The 15,100-nt window shown below is 53.6% G+C and overlaps 1 protein-coding gene across 1 annotated transcript in view; it reads right to left on the bottom strand.

Moving 5' to 3' along the window:
* The window catches only part of ABCC4 (ATP binding cassette subfamily C member 4 (PEL blood group)), a 105,228-nt gene that overhangs the window by 45,957 nt on the left and 44,171 nt on the right, over positions 1-15,100 (bottom strand). The window contains 1 exon segment of the mRNA XM_078880239.1: positions 5,122-5,242. Coding sequence (XP_078736365.1) covers positions 5,122-5,242 — 121 coding nt within the window.

The following is a 15,100-nucleotide window of genomic DNA, read 5'->3' as shown; positions in this document are numbered from 1 at the left end:
GATGCGTGGCGCCTGCACCGACCTGCGCAGCGGCAGTACTCGTGGTGTCGCTGCGACTTTCACGGGAACATAAGCCTTGCTAGGCTCGATCGGCTGTATGTCAGCGCCGCAAACACTAACCTGCTCGGCGAGAGCAGGATCATCCCGTCCGGGTTTTCAGACCATCACATGGTCTCCTTGCTGCTGCGCGTCCCTAAAGAAGAGCGCCGCAGCGCCTACTGGAAACTCGACGCTCGGCTGCTCGAGGACGCAGCCTTCAAAGAGGCCTTCAGGGCCTGCTGGGCTCGTTGGGTGGCCGCCAAGAGCAGCTTCGACGGCGTCTTGCGATGGTGGGAGCATGTAAAGGCGCAGGTACGGGCGCTCTGCCTGCAGCTCCGCAACCCGCAAGCCTCTGCTAGGGAAGATGCGGTCAGACGTCTACAGGACGAACTGTTGCTCCTCGAGGCGGAGCTGGGGTCGGCCCAGAGCACGCACGGCGGCAAGGGGAGAGTGCTGCTGGAGAAGCAGCTGCTCTTCAGGGCCGTCACAGACCGACAGGCGAACGGCTCGTTCATGCAACGTCAAATGCAGCACCTGACGTGCATGGACTCCCCCTCGAAATTTTTCTTTCGGCTGCAACATAAACCCCAGAAAAACAGAATCATTTCGTGCCTGCAGACCCCGAGGGGGGAGGTGATAACGGAGGAGGGCCAGATGGCAAGACTCGCGAGGGAGTTTTACTGCAACCTTTTCCAGGCCAGGGATTCGTGCCGTGAAGCAACTCGGGATCTACTCGATGGGTGCCCTGTCCTCGAGGAATCCGAGAGCGAACGCCTGGACGCCCCCGTCGAGCAGGAGGAACTCTACGCCGCCATGAGAGGGCTCGCGGCCGGCAAGGCCCCGGGCATCGACGGCCTCCCGTCCGAGTTCTACGTGGCCTTCTGGGACGACCTCGCGCCGCACCTGTTGGAGGTCCTTGAGGAGAGCCTGCGGAAGGGGGTGCTCCCTCAGAGCTGCCGGAGGGCCGTCGTCACCCTGCTGCCCAAGAAAGGAGACCTGCGCCGCATCGAAAACTGGCGGCCAGTGTCCCTTCTATGCGCCGACTATAAGATCTTTGCAAAGGTGTTGGCCAACCGCCTGAAGTCGGTGGTGAGCCAGCTTGTTCGCCCCGAACAAACTTACTGCATCCCAGGCCGGTGCTTGCACGACAACGTGAGCACGGTCAGGGACATGATCGCACTGGCGGAGAGGGACGGAACAGACGTGGGCCTCCTCTTCCTCGACCAGGAGAAAGCCTTCGACCGGGTCAGCCACCACTTCATGGAAGAGCTGCTCGCCGCGTCCGGGTTTGGGCCGGCGTTCAGGTCGCGCGTGCGGCTCCTGTACGCGGGTGCGTCGAGCCTGCTGAAGGTTAACCAGCAGCTCGGCGCCCCTTTCCCCGTGGCGAGCGGAGTCAGACAGGGGTGCCCGCTGTCGGGCCTCCTCTACGCCCTGGTCATCGAGCCCCTCGTGCGCCGCCTCCAGCTCTCCCTGTCGGGGTACAGGGTGCCGGGCCCCGAGGGGGCGATCATCAGGGTATCGGCGTACGCGGACGACCTGTGTGTGGTCGCCACGGACGCGCACGACGTGGCTGCGCTGGGCCGAGCGGTGGCGACCTACGAGGCGGCGTCCGGCGCCAGAATAAACTGGGCAAAGACCTCGGCTCTGCGCCTGGGGCCGCAGGGAGCAGCGTGCCCGGTGCTCCTCCCGGGAGGCGTCGCCTGGCGGACCGACGGTGTCCGGTACCTGGGCGTCCACCTCGGAGGGCCCGACGTCACCCAGCGAAACTGGCCCGAACTGGGGGACCGGTTCGAGGCCAGGTTGGCGGCATGGGCGCGTTTCGCCCCGGCGATGTCCTTCAGGGGGCGGGTGCTGGTGGGCAACAATCTGGCGGCCGCGGTGCTGTGGCACAGAGCGAAGACCCTCCAGCCCCCGGAGTGGTTACTCGGAGGAGCAGCCCGCTCGCTCACCCGCTTCACGTGGCAAGGAAAGCACTGGCTGCGGCCGGGAGTCCTCCGACTGCCGGTGGGCGAGGGCGGCCAGGGCCTGGTGGACATCCACGCCAGGGTCCTGACCTTCAGGCTGCAGACCGTGCAGCGACTGCTGTACGGCAGAGAGACCCTGCCCTGGGTGGCACCCACCCTCGCCTTGCTGAGAGGCGCCGGGGGCGGCCTGGGTTACGGGAGAGAAATCTTCCTGTTAGACCTGGCCCGGGTCGACTACGCGGGGCTGCCGGCTTTCCACCGAAGCCTCCTGGATGCATGGCGCAGTCTGGCCTGGGAGAGGGGAGACCCGGAATGCACGCTCCAGCAGTTTCTGCGCGAGCCGCTGTTTATCAACGGCCGCTTCGCCGCGATCCGGGAGGAAGTGACGCTGGCCCACCGCTTCACCTCGGCGGGGATACGGGCGGTGGGAGACCTGGTGCAGGACCGCGACCGGCACCCAGCGTGGAGGTCCGCGGCCGACGTCAGCGGCGCCGCCGGACTCCGCACCGTGCTGGCCGGGGAAAAGCTGCTGCGGGCGGCGCTCGGGGCGATGCGAGAGCTGCGGCTGCGGCTCGTGGCGCCCGAAGACGGCGCCCCCCCTCCCTCCTTCCCCGAGCTGCGGCTCACCTGCACCCGGCCCGCCGGGCATGACGACTCCGAAAAAATACTAAAACTCGGGAGCTGCCAGAGCGTGCCCTTTCGGAGCGCGCTGAAAGGAGCGCTGTACGCGTGCAGCGTGAAGACGCTGCGCTGCCGGGAGCTGGCGGAGCTCCCAGACACCAGGTGGAGGAGCGCCTTGGCACCATCGGGCACGGCCACCCCCCAATGGGGCCGCCTATACAGACCCCCCGTCACCAAACGCTGCGGGGACCTGCAGTGGAGGCTGCTCCATTGGACGCTGCCTTCGGCAGCGTGGCAGAATAAGATCACCCCGGAGGCATCAGACCGGTGCGTGTTCTGCGGCGTGCGAGAAGACCTGGCGCACCAGTATATGGGGTGCGCGCGGCTGTCCCCGCTGTTCAAGCTCTTGGGGGACATCTCGACAAAACTGGGGTTGAGGTTCCAGAAGAACTGGTTCGTGTACGGGGTGCCGTACCTACCCAACAAAAGCCACGACCTCCTGAGTTTCGTGTGTGCACAAGCCAAAATGGCTATTTACAAAACCCGAAAGAAAAAACAGGCTGGCGCGTCGGATGCCGGCTGCTCGGCGGTGGCGACGACGCGCGGACTTGTCAAAGCGCGGCTCCGACTGGAACACGCGTACCATGCGCACGTGGGCGACGACCACGCCGTTTTCTGCGAGAGGTGGGGGGCCGGTCAGGCCCTCTGCACCGTGGCAGACGGAAAACTGACTTTTACTCTCTGACGGGTTGGCCTCGGAGGACGGCGGAAAATGGCGACGCGATACTGACGCTGCGCGTCAAAATGTGGCGCACTGTGCCGTTGTTCGCTGTCTCCAGCCGCTAGGACTAACAAAAAAAAAAATGACTCCGGCGCAATTGCGCAGGAGGGAATAAAGTTGCCCTAAAAGTCAAAGTCTGAATCTATCTCTCTGAATCTATCTCCCTGAATCTCTCTCTGAATCTCTCTCTGCATCTCTCTCTCTGAATCTCTCTCTGCATCTCTGTCTGCATCTCTCTCTGCATCTCTCTCTGCATCTCTCTCTCTGAATCTATCTCTCTGAATCTCTCTCTGAATCTATCTCTCTGAATCTCTCTCTGAATCTCTCCCTGAATCTCTCTCTGCATCTCTCTCTCTGAATCTCTCTCTGAATCTATCTCTCTGAATCTCTCTCTGAATCTATCTCTCTGAATCTCTCTCTGAATCTCTCCCTGAATCTCTCTCTGCATCTCTCTCTCTGAATCTCTCTCTGAATCTATCTCTCTGAATCTCTCCCTGAATCTCTCTCTGAATCTATCTCCCTGAATCTCTCTCTGAATCTATCTCTCTGAATCTCTCTCTGCATCTCTCTCTGAATCTCTCTCTCTGAATCTCTCTCTGCATCTCTCTCTGAATCTCTCTCTCTGAATCTCTCTCTGCATCTCTCTCTGAATCTATCTCTCTGAATCTCTCTCTGCATCTCTCTCTGAATCTCTCTCTCTGAATCTCTCTCTGCATCTCTCTCTGAATCTCTCTCTCTGAATCTCTCTCTGCATCTCTCTCTGAATCTATCTCTCTGAATCTCTCTCTGCATCTCTCTCTGAATCTCTCTCTCTGCATCTCTCTCTGAATCTCTCTCTGAATCTCTCTCTCTGAATCTCTCTCTGAATCTCTCTCTGAATCTCTCTCTGAATCTCTCTCTGCATCTCTCTTTGCATCTCTCTCTCTGAATCTCTCTCTCTGAATCTCTCTCTGAATCTCTCTCTGAATCTCTCTCTGAATCTCTCTCTGAATCTCTCTCTGAATCTCTCTCTGCATCTCTCTCTGCATCTCTCTCTGAATCTCTCTCTCTGCATCTCTCTTTGCATCTCTCTCTGAATCTCTCTCTGCATCTCTCTCTGCATCTCTCTCTCTGAATCTCTGTCTGCATCTCTCTCTGAATCTCTCTCTGAATCTCTCTCTGAATCTCTCTCTGAATCTCTCTCTCTGCATCTCTCTCTCTGAATCTCTCTCTGAATCTCTCTCTGAATCTCTCTCTGAATCTCTCTCTGCATCTCTCTTTGCATCTCTCTCTCTGAATCTCTCTCTCTGAATCTCTCTCTGAATCTCTCTCTGAATCTCTCTCTGCATCTCTCTCTGCATCTCTCTCTGAATCTCTCTCTGAATCTCTCTCTCTGAATCTCTCTCTGAATCTCTCTCTCTGAATCTCTCTCTGAATCTCTCTCTCTGCATCTCTCTCTCTGAATCTCTGTCTGCATCTCTCTCTGCATCTCTCTCTCTCTCTCTGAATCTCTCTCTCTGAATCTCTCTCTGCATCTCTCTCTGCATCTCTCTCTGCATCTCTCTCTGCATCTCTCTCTGCATCTCTCTCTCTCTCTCTGAATCTCTCTCTCTGAATCTCTCTCTGCATCTCTCTCTGCATCTCTCTCTGCATCTCTCTCTGCATCTCTCTGCATTTCTCTGCATCTATCTCCCACTGCATCTCTGTGTGTGCGTGCACAGGGAGGAGAGGGAGGACCTCCATCAGGGTGAAGATGCCCAGCAGCGCGTAGCGTCTCCAGTAGCAGCGCCACAGCGCCTTGGTGAGACTCGGACTGCAACCCCGAGCCGTGGCCCTCCGCAGCTCCGCGTCCCAGTACCTGGACACGCGGAGAGACACGCGGGGAGACACGCGGGGAGACACGCGGGGAGACACGATTAGACGCGGGGAGACATGGGGAGACACGTGGAGACACGATGAGATACGGGGAGACACGGGGAAACGCGGGGAGATGCAGGGAGACACAGGGAGACACCATGAGACACAGGGAGACATGGAGAGGCACATGGAGGAGACATGTGGAGAGGGAAGGGAGACACACACAGAGGCACACAGGGACGGATGCACACAGGGAGGGGTACACACAGGGACGGACAGACACAGGGACGCGTGGATTAGAGAATACACGCAGGCACATGACACAACAACGCTGAACTTCATCCAGCAGTGGATATATCGCGATGATCTGGAGAGAAGCTAAAGCGGAGATGAGGGAAGGCCGCGTCATGCCTCGACAGGACGGCGAGCGGTGATCAAGCATCAAACTCAACCATTTGTTATTCTACCAGGGAGGGCTACGTGCAGCTCTTCGTCAGAAGCGACATAACCATCACGGATGATAGCTCCACCAAGTGGGTCACCATCATCACGTGGAAATGTAAAGCAGTCAAATACCCTAAACGCATGGCGACGTTGATTTGAAGTTACGTGGAGGGAAAAAAGAACGAAGGAATCGGAGAAAAATCCACGCGACCGCGGGGAGAGAGACACGCAAACTCCAAATATACAGCAGGTGTCACAGGGTCAGGATCGAACCCACGTCCTCCTGCACACCAGGCAAGGTTGTTAACATCTCCTAGCCACCGTGATGATGACGAGAGAGAGACACGCAAACTCCAAATATACAGCAGGCGTCAGGGTCGGGATGGAACCCACTACCACTTGCACACCAGGCGAGGTAGTCAACATCTCATAACCACCGTGATGATGAGAGAGAGAGAGACACACACCCTCCAAATATACAGCAGCAGGGGTCAGGTTCGGGATCGAACCCACGACCTCCTGCATACCAGGCGAGGTAGTTAACATCTCCTAGCCACCGTGATGATGACGAGAGAGGGACACGCAAACTCCAAACATACAGCAGCAGGCGTCACGGTCGGAATGGAACCCACGACCTCCTGCACACCAGGCAAGGTAGTTAACATCTCGCCATCTTAACGGAGCGGGAGCCAAGGGACGAGGCCCTGGGCGTGCGTCTGAGAGGTCGCACAACCCAGGAGGGAGATGGAGCGATGAAATCTGTTCATCTGCCGGCGCCGGGTAGGATCGCGGGATCGTGACAGGGGCTTGGGGGAGGCCTCCATCCAGCAGTGGGTAGACCACGTGCTGCTGCAGCTGATGGGGGAGGGGGCGGGGCGAGTGGGGGGGGGGGGTCTATTGGGGGGGGGGGGGGTTCTGTTGCTTGCTAAGCGACGCCTGCTCCTTGGGGGATATTTTTTGTTTTTTGCCAAATCAGCGGAAAAATTAATCGACGGATGGAAGGAAAATAAAATCCGGGGAGAGAGCGAAGGAGAGCGGGGGGGGGGGTCAATCGTCGCGTCTCTCTCGGTACGCGGCAGTTTCCGCTCCACGCCGGTTGCGCAATCGCGCGCAGTTGCACGCAATTCGGTTGCACGCAACCAGTTGCCAGAGACGTCCACGACATGTAAGCGATGCCGGTTGCGTGGAGTTGCACGCAATTGGGTTGCACGCAACCAGTTGCCAGAGACGTCCCCGACATGTAAGCGATGCCGGTTGCGTGGAGTTGCACGCAATTCGGTTGCCAGATGTCCACGACGTGCAAGCGATGCCGGTCCGTGTGGCATTGCATGCAACTCGGTTGCACGCGATTCAGTTGCACGCAACCAGTTGCCAGAGACGTCCACGACGTGCCAGCGAGTTGCGCCGTCGACATGCCCCGCTCACAGCGTGTGCAGCGCTGCAAAAATAAAGCCACTGGCTTCTTTCTGCGGTAACATTGTTGGTCTCTATGCAAGTTCATGGGTCTCTGTGTAAGTCTATGAGCCTCAATGTGAGTCTATGGGTCTCTGTGTGAGTCTATGGGTCTCTGTGCGAGTCTATGGGTCTCTGTGCTTATGGGTGCCTGTGTGAGTCTATGGGTCTCTGTGTGAGGAGTCCATGGGTCTCTGTGTGAGTCTGTGGGTCTCTGTGTGAGGAGTCTATGGGTCTCTGTGTGAGGAGTCTATGGGTCTCTGTGTGAGGAGTCTATGGGTCTCTGTGTGGTGAGTCTGGGTCTCTGTGTGAGGCGTCTATAGGCCTCTGTGAGGAGTCTATGGGTCTATGTGTGGTGAGTCTATGGGTCTCTGTTTGAGTAGTATATGGGTCTCAGTGTGATGAGTCTATCAGTCTCTGTGTGATGAGTCTGTGGGTCTCTGTGTGATGAGTAAATGGGTCTCTGTGTGGTGAGTCTATGGGTCTCTGTGTGATGAGTCTATGGGTCTCAGTGTGAGGAGTCTATCGGTCTCTGTGTGATGAGTCTGTGGGTCACTGTGTGAGGAGTCTATGGGTCTCTGTTTGAGTCTATGGGTCTCTGTGTGAGGAATATATGGGCCTCTGTGTGATGAGTCTATGGGTCTCTGTGTGATGAGTCTGTGGGTCTCTGTGTGAGGAGTCTATGGGTCTCTATTTGAGTCTATGGGTCTCTGTGTGAGGAGTCTATGGGTCTCAGTGTGATGAGTCTGTGTCTCTGTGTGAGGAGTCTATGGGTCTCTGTGTGATGAGTCTGTGGGTCTCTGTGTGAGGAGTCTATGGGTCTCTATTTGAGGAGTCTATGGGTCTCTGTTTGAGTTTATGGGTCTCTGTGTGAGGAGCCTATGGGTCTCTGTTTGAGTCTATGGGTCTCTGTGTGAGGAATCTATGGGTCTCTGTGTGATGAGTCTATGGGTCTCTGTGTGAGTGAGTCTGTGGGTCACTGTGTGAGTGAGTCTATGGGTCTCTGTGTGAGTGAGTCTACGGGTCTCTGTGTGAGGAGTCTATGGGTCTCTGTTTGAGTCTATGGGTCTCTGTGTGAGGAATCTATGGGTCTCTGTTTGAGTCTATGGGTCTCTGTTTGAGTCTATGGGTCTCTGTGTGAGGAGTCTATGGGTCTCTGTTTGAGTCTATGGGTCTCTGTGTGAGGAATCTATGGGTCTCTGTTTGAGTCTATGGGTCTCTGTGTGAGGAGTCTATGGGTCTCTGTTTGAGTCTATGGGTCTCTGTGTGAGGAATCTATGGGTCTCTGTTTGAGTCTATGGGTCTCTGTGTGAGGAATCTATGGGTCTCTGTTTGAGTCTACGGGTCTCTGTGTGAGGAGTCTGTGGGTCTCTGTGTGAGGAGTCTATGGGTCTCTATTTGAGTCTATGGGTCTCTGTGTGAGGAGTCTATGGGTCTCAGTGTGATGAGTCTGTGTCTCTGTGTGAGGAGTCTATGGGTCTCTGTGTGATGAGTCTGTGGGTCTCTGTGTGAGGAGTCTATGGGTCTCTATTTGAGTCTATGGGTCTCTGTGTGAGGAGTCTATGGGTCTCTGTTTGAGTTTATGGGTCTCTGTGTGAGGAGCCTATGGGTCTCTGTTTGAGTCTATGGGTCTCTGTGTGAGGAATCTATGGGTCTCTGTGTGATGAGTCTATGGGTCTCTGTGTGAGTGAGTCTGTGGGTCACTGTGTGAGTGAGTCTATGGGTCTCTGTGTGAGTGAGTCTACGGGTCTCTGTGTGAGGAGTCTATGGGTCTCTGTTTGAGTCTATGGGTCTCTGTGTGAGGAATCTATGGGTCTCTGTTTGAGTCTATGGGTCTCTGTTTGAGTCTATGGGTCTCTGTGTGAGGAGTCTATGGGTCTCTGTTTGAGTCTATGGGTCTCTGTGTGAGGAATCTATGGGTCTCTGTGTGATGAGTCTATGGGTCTCTGTGTGAGTGAGTCTGTGGGTCACTGTGTGAGTGAGTCTATGGGTCTCTGTGTGAGTGAGTCTACGGGTCTCTGTGTGAGGAGTCTATGGGTCTCTGTTTGAGTCTATGGGTCTCTGTGTGAGGAATCTATGGGTCTCTGTTTGAGTCTATGGGTCTCTGTGTGAGGAGTCTATGGGTCTCTGTTTGAGTCTATGGGTCTCTGTGTGAGGAATCTATGGGTCTCTGTTTGAGTCTATGGGTCTCTGTGTGAGGAATCTATGGGTCTCTGTTTGAGTCTACGGGTCTCTGTGTGAGGAGTCTATGGGTCTCTGTTTGAGTCTATGGGTCTCTGTGTGAGGAATCTATGGGTCTCTGTGTGATGAGTCTGTGGATCGCTGTGTGAGGAGTCTATTGGTCTCTGTTTGAGTCTATGGGTCTCTGTGTGAGGAATCTATGAGTCTCTGTGTGATGAGTCTATGGGTCTCTGTGTGAGGAGTCTATTGGTCTCTGTTTGAGTCTATGGGTCTCTGTGTGAGGAATCTATGGGTCTCTGTTTGAGTCTATGGGTCTCTGTGTGAGGAATCTATGGGTCTCTGTTTGAGTCTACGGGTCTCTGTGTGAGGAGTCTATGGGTCTCTGTTTGAGTCTATGGGTCTCTGTGTGAGGAATCTATGGGTCTCTGTGTGATGAGTCTGTGGATCGCTGTGTGAGGAGTCTATTGGTCTCTGTTTGAGTCTATGAGTCTTTGTGTGAGGAATCTATGAGTCTCTGTGTGATGAGTCTATGGGTCTCTGTGTGGTGAGTCTATGGGTCTCTGTTTGAGTCTATGAGTCTCTGTGTGAGGAATCTATGAGTCTCTGTGTGATGAGTCTGTGGGTCTCTATGTGAGGAGTCTATGGGTCTCTGTGTGGTGAGTCTATGGGTCTCTGTGCGAGGAGTCTATGGGTCTCTGTGTGAGGAGTATATGGGTCTCAGTGTGATGAGTCTATCGGTCTCTGTGTGATGAGTCTGTGGGTCTCTGTTTGAGTCTATGGGTCTCTGCGTGAGGAGTCTATGGGTCTCTGTGTGAGGAGTCTATGGGTCTCTGTGTGATGAGTCTATGGGTCTCTGTGTGATGAGTCTGTGGGTCTCTGTGTGAGGAGTCTATGGGTCTCTGTGTGATGAGTCTATGGGTCTCTGTGTGATGAGTCTGTGGGTCTCTGTGTGAGGAGTCTATGGGTCTCTATTTGAGTCTATGGGTCTCTGTGTGATGAGTCTATGAGTCTCTGTGTGATGAGTCTGTGGGTCTCTGTGTGATGAGTCTATGGGTCTCAGTGTGATGAGTCTATCGGTCTCTGTGTGATGAGTCTGCGTCTCTGTGTGAGGCGTCTATAGGTCTCTGTGAGGAGTCTATGGGTCTCTGTTTGAGTCTATGGGTCTCTGTGTGAGGAGTCTATGGGACTCTGTGTGATGAGTCTATGGGTCTCTGTGTGATGAGTCTGTGGGTCTCTGTGTGATGAGTCTATGGGTCTCTGTGTGATGAGTCTGTGGGTCTCTGTGTGAGGAGTCTATGGGTCTCTGTGTGATGAGTCTATGGGTCTCTGTGTGATGAGTCTGTGGGTCTCTGTGTGATGAGTCTGTGGGTCTCTGTGTGAGGAGTCTATGGGTCTCTATTTGAGTCTATGGGTCTCTGTGTAATGAGTCTATGGGTCTATGTGTGATGAGTCTGTGGGTCTCTGTGTGAGGAGTCTATGGGTCTCTGTTTGAGTCTATGGGTCTCTGTGTGATGAGTCTATGGGTCTATGTGTGATGATTCTATGGCTCTCTGTGTGATGAGTCTGTGGGTCTCTGTGTGAGGAGTCTATGGGTCTCTGTGTGAGGAGGCTATGGGTCTCTGTATGAGTCTGTGGGTCACTGTGTGAGTGAGTCTATGGGTCTCTGTGTGAGGAGTCTATGGTTTCTGTTTGAGTCTATGGGTTTCTGTTTGAGTCTATGGGTCTCTGTGTGAGGAGTCTATGGGACTCTGTGTGATGAGTCTATGAGTCTCTGTGTGATGAGTCTGTGGGTCTCTGTGTGATGAGTCTATGGGTCTCAGTGTGATGAGTCTATCGGTCTCTGTGTGATGAGTCTGCGTCTCTGTGTGAGGCGTCTATAGGTCTCTGTGAGGAGTCTATGGGTCTCTGTTTGAGTCTATGTGTCTCTGTGTGAGGAGTCTATGGGACTCTGTGCGATGAGTCTATGGGTCTCTGTGTGATGAGTCTGTGGGTCTCTGTGTGAGGAGTCTATGGGTCTCTGTGTGATGAGTTTATGGGTTTCTGTGTGATGAGTCTGTGGGTCTCTGTGTGATGAGTCTGTGGGTCTCTGTGTGAGGAGTATATGGGTCTCAGTGTGATGAGTCTATCGGTCTCTGTGTGATGAGTCTGTGGGTCTCTGTTTGAGTCTATGGGTCTCTGCGTGAGGAGTCTATGGGTCTCTGTGTGAGGAGTCTATGGGTCTCTGTGTGATGAGTCTATGGGTCTCTGTGTGATGAGTCTGTGGGTCTCTGTGTGAGGAGTCTATGGGTCTCTGTGTGATGAGTCTATGGGTCTCTGTGTGATGAGTCTATGGGTCTCTGTGTGATGAGTCTATGGGTCTCTGTGTGATGAGTCTGTGGGTCTCTGTGTGAGGAGTCTATGGGTCTCTATTTGAGTCTATGGGTCTCTGTGTGATGAGTCTATGAGTCTCTGTGTGATGAGTCTGTGGGTCTCTGTGTGATGAGTCTATGGGTCTCAGTGTGATGAGTCTATCGGTCTCTGTGTGATGAGTCTGCGTCTCTGTGTGAGGCGTCTATAGGTCTCTGTGAGGAGTCTATGGGTCTCTGTTTGAGTCTATGGGTCTCTGTGTGAGGAGTCTATGGGACTCTGTGTGATGAGTCTATGGGTCTCTGTGTGATGAGTCTGTGGGTCTCTGTGTGATGAGTCTATGGGTCTCTGTGTGATGAGTCTGTGGGTCTCTGTGTGAGGAGTCTATGGGTCTCTGTGTGATGAGTCTATGGGTCTCTGTGTGATGAGTCTGTGGGTCTCTGTGTGATGAGTCTGTGGGTCTCTGTGTGAGGAGTCTATGGGTCTCTATTTGAGTCTATGGGTCTCTGTGTAATGAGTCTATGGGTCTATGTGTGATGAGTCTGTGGGTCTCTGTGTGAGGAGTCTATGGGTCTCTGTTTGAGTCTATGGGTCTCTGTGTGATGAGTCTATGGGTCTATGTGTGATGATTCTATGGCTCTCTGTGTGATGAGTCTGTGGGTCTCTGTGTGAGGAGTCTATGGGTCTCTGTGTGAGGAGGCTATGGGTCTCTGTATGAGTCTGTGGGTCACTGTGTGAGTGAGTCTATGGGTCTCTGTGTGAGGAGTCTATGGTTTCTGTTTGAGTCTATGGGTTTCTGTTTGAGTCTATGGGTCTCTGTGTGAGGAGTCTATGGGACTCTGTGTGATGAGTCTATGAGTCTCTGTGTGATGAGTCTGTGGGTCTCTGTGTGATGAGTCTATGGGTCTCAGTGTGATGAGTCTATCGGTCTCTGTGTGATGAGTCTGCGTCTCTGTGTGAGGCGTCTATAGGTCTCTGTGAGGAGTCTATGGGTCTCTGTTTGAGTCTATGTGTCTCTGTGTGAGGAGTCTATGGGACTCTGTGCGATGAGTCTATGGGTCTCTGTGTGATGAGTCTGTGGGTCTCTGTGTGAGGAGTCTATGGGTCTCTGTGTGATGAGTCTGTGGGTCTCTGTGTGATGAGTCTGTGGGTCTCTGTGTGAGGAGTCTATGGGTCTCTATTTGAGTCTATGGGTCTCTGTGTGATGAGTCTATGAGTCTCTGTGTGATGAGTCTGTGGGTCTCTGTGTGATGAGTCTGCGTCTGTGTGAGGCGTCTATAGGTCTCTGTGAGGAGTCTATGGGTCTCTGTGTGAGGAGTCTATGGGACTCTGTGTGATGAGTCTATGGGTCTCTGTGTGATGAGTCTGTGGGTCTCTGTGTGATGAGTCTGTGGGTCTCTGTGTGAGGAGTCTATGGGTCTCTATTTGAGTCTATGGGTCTCTGTGTAATGAGTCTATGGGTCTATGTGTGATGAGTCTATGGGTCTCAGTGTGATGAGTCTATCGGTCTCTGTGTGATGAGTCTGCGTCTCTGTGTGAGGCGTCTATAGGTCTCTGTGAGGAGTCTATGGGTCTCTGTTTGAGTCTATGGGTCTCTGTGTGAGGAGTCTATGGGACTCTGTGTGATGAGTCTATGGGTCTCTGTGTGATGAGTCTGTGGGTCTCTGTGTGATGAGTCTATGGGTCTCTGTGTGATGAGTCTGTGGGTCTCTGTGTGAGGAGTCTATGGGTCTCTGTGTGATGAGTCTATGGGTCTCTGTGTGATGAGTCTGTGGGTCTCTGTGTGATGAGTCTGTGGGTCTCTGTGTGAGGAGTCTATGGGTCTCTATTTGAGTCTATGGGTCTCTGTGTAATGAGTCTATGGGTCTATGTGTGATGAGTCTGTGGGTCTCTGTGTGAGGAGTCTATGGGTCTCTGTTTGAGTCTATGGGTCTCTGTGTGATGAGTCTATGGGTCTATGTGTGATGATTCTATGGCTCTCTGTGTGATGAGTCTGTGGGTCTCTGTGTGAGGAGTCTATGGGTCTCTGTGTGAGGAGGCTATGGGTCTCTGTATGAGTCTGTGGGTCACTGTGTGAGTGAGTCTATGGGTCTCTGTGTGAGGAGTCTATGGTTTCTGTTTGAGTCTATGGGTTTCTGTTTGAGTCTATGGGTCTCTGTGTGAGGAGTCTATGGGACTCTGTGTGATGAGTCTATGAGTCTCTGTGTGATGAGTCTGTGGGTCTCTGTGTGATGAGTCTATGGGTCTCAGTGTGATGAGTCTATCGGTCTCTGTGTGATGAGTCTGCGTCTCTGTGTGAGGCGTCTATAGGTCTCTGTGAGGAGTCTATGGGTCTCTGTTTGAGTCTATGTGTCTCTGTGTGAGGAGTCTATGGGACTCTGTGCGATGAGTCTATGGGTCTCTGTGTGATGAGTCTGTGGGTCTCTGTGTGAGGAGTCTATGGGTCTCTGTGTGATGAGTCTATGGGTTTCTGTGTGATGAGTCTGTGGGTCTCTGTGTGATGAGTCTGTGGGTCTCTGTGTGAGGAGTATATGGGTCTCAGTGTGATGAGTCTATCGGTCTCTGTGTGATGAGTCTGTGGGTCTCTGTTTGAGTCTATGGGTCTCTGCGTGAGGAGTCTATGGGTCTCTGTGTGAGGAGTCTATGGGTCTCTGTGTGATGAGTCTATGGGTCTCTGTGTGATGAGTCTGTGGGTCTCTGTGTGAGGAGTCTATGGGTCTCTGTGTGATGAGTCTATGGGTCTCTGTGTGATGAGTCTATGGGTCTCTGTGTGATGAGTCTATGGGTCTCTGTGTGATGAGTCTGTGGGTCTCTGTGTGAGGAGTCTATGGGTCTCTATTTGAGTCTATGGGTCTCTGTGTGATGAGTCTATGAGTCTCTGTGTGATGAGTCTGTGGGTCTCTGTGTGATGAGTCTATGGGTCTCAGTGTGATGAGTCTATCGGTCTCTGTGTGATGAGTCTGCGTCTCTGTGTGAGGCGTCTATAGGTCTCTGTGAGGAGTCTATGGGTCTCTGTTTGAGTCTATGGGTCTCTGTGTGAGGAGTCTATGGGACTCTGTGTGATGAGTCTATGGGTCTCTGTGTGATGAGTCTGTGGGTCTCTGTGTGATGAGTCTATGGGTCTCTGTGTGATGAGTCTGTGGGTCTCTGTGTGAGGAGTCTATGGGTCTCTGTGTGATGAGTCTATGGGTCTCTGTGTGATGAGTCTGTGGGTCTCTGTGTGATGAGTCTGTGGGTCTCTGTGTGAGGAGTCTATGGGTCTCTATTTGAGTCTATGGGTCTCTGTGTAATGAGTCTATGGGTCTATGTGTGATGAGTCTGTGGGTCTCTGTGTGAGGAGTCTATGGGTCTCTGTTTGAGTCTATGGGTCTCTGTGTGATGAGTCTATGGGTCTATGTGTGATGATTCTATGGCTCTCTGTGTGATGAGTCTGTGG

Source organism: Lampetra fluviatilis, chromosome 56 (genome assembly GCF_964198595.1).
Source record: "Lampetra fluviatilis chromosome 56, kcLamFluv1.1, whole genome shotgun sequence".
NCBI lineage: Eukaryota > Metazoa > Chordata > Hyperoartia > Petromyzontiformes > Petromyzontidae > Lampetra > Lampetra fluviatilis.
The sequence above is the reverse complement of the archived record's forward strand: the minus strand, read 5'-3'. Positions and strand labels throughout refer to the sequence as shown.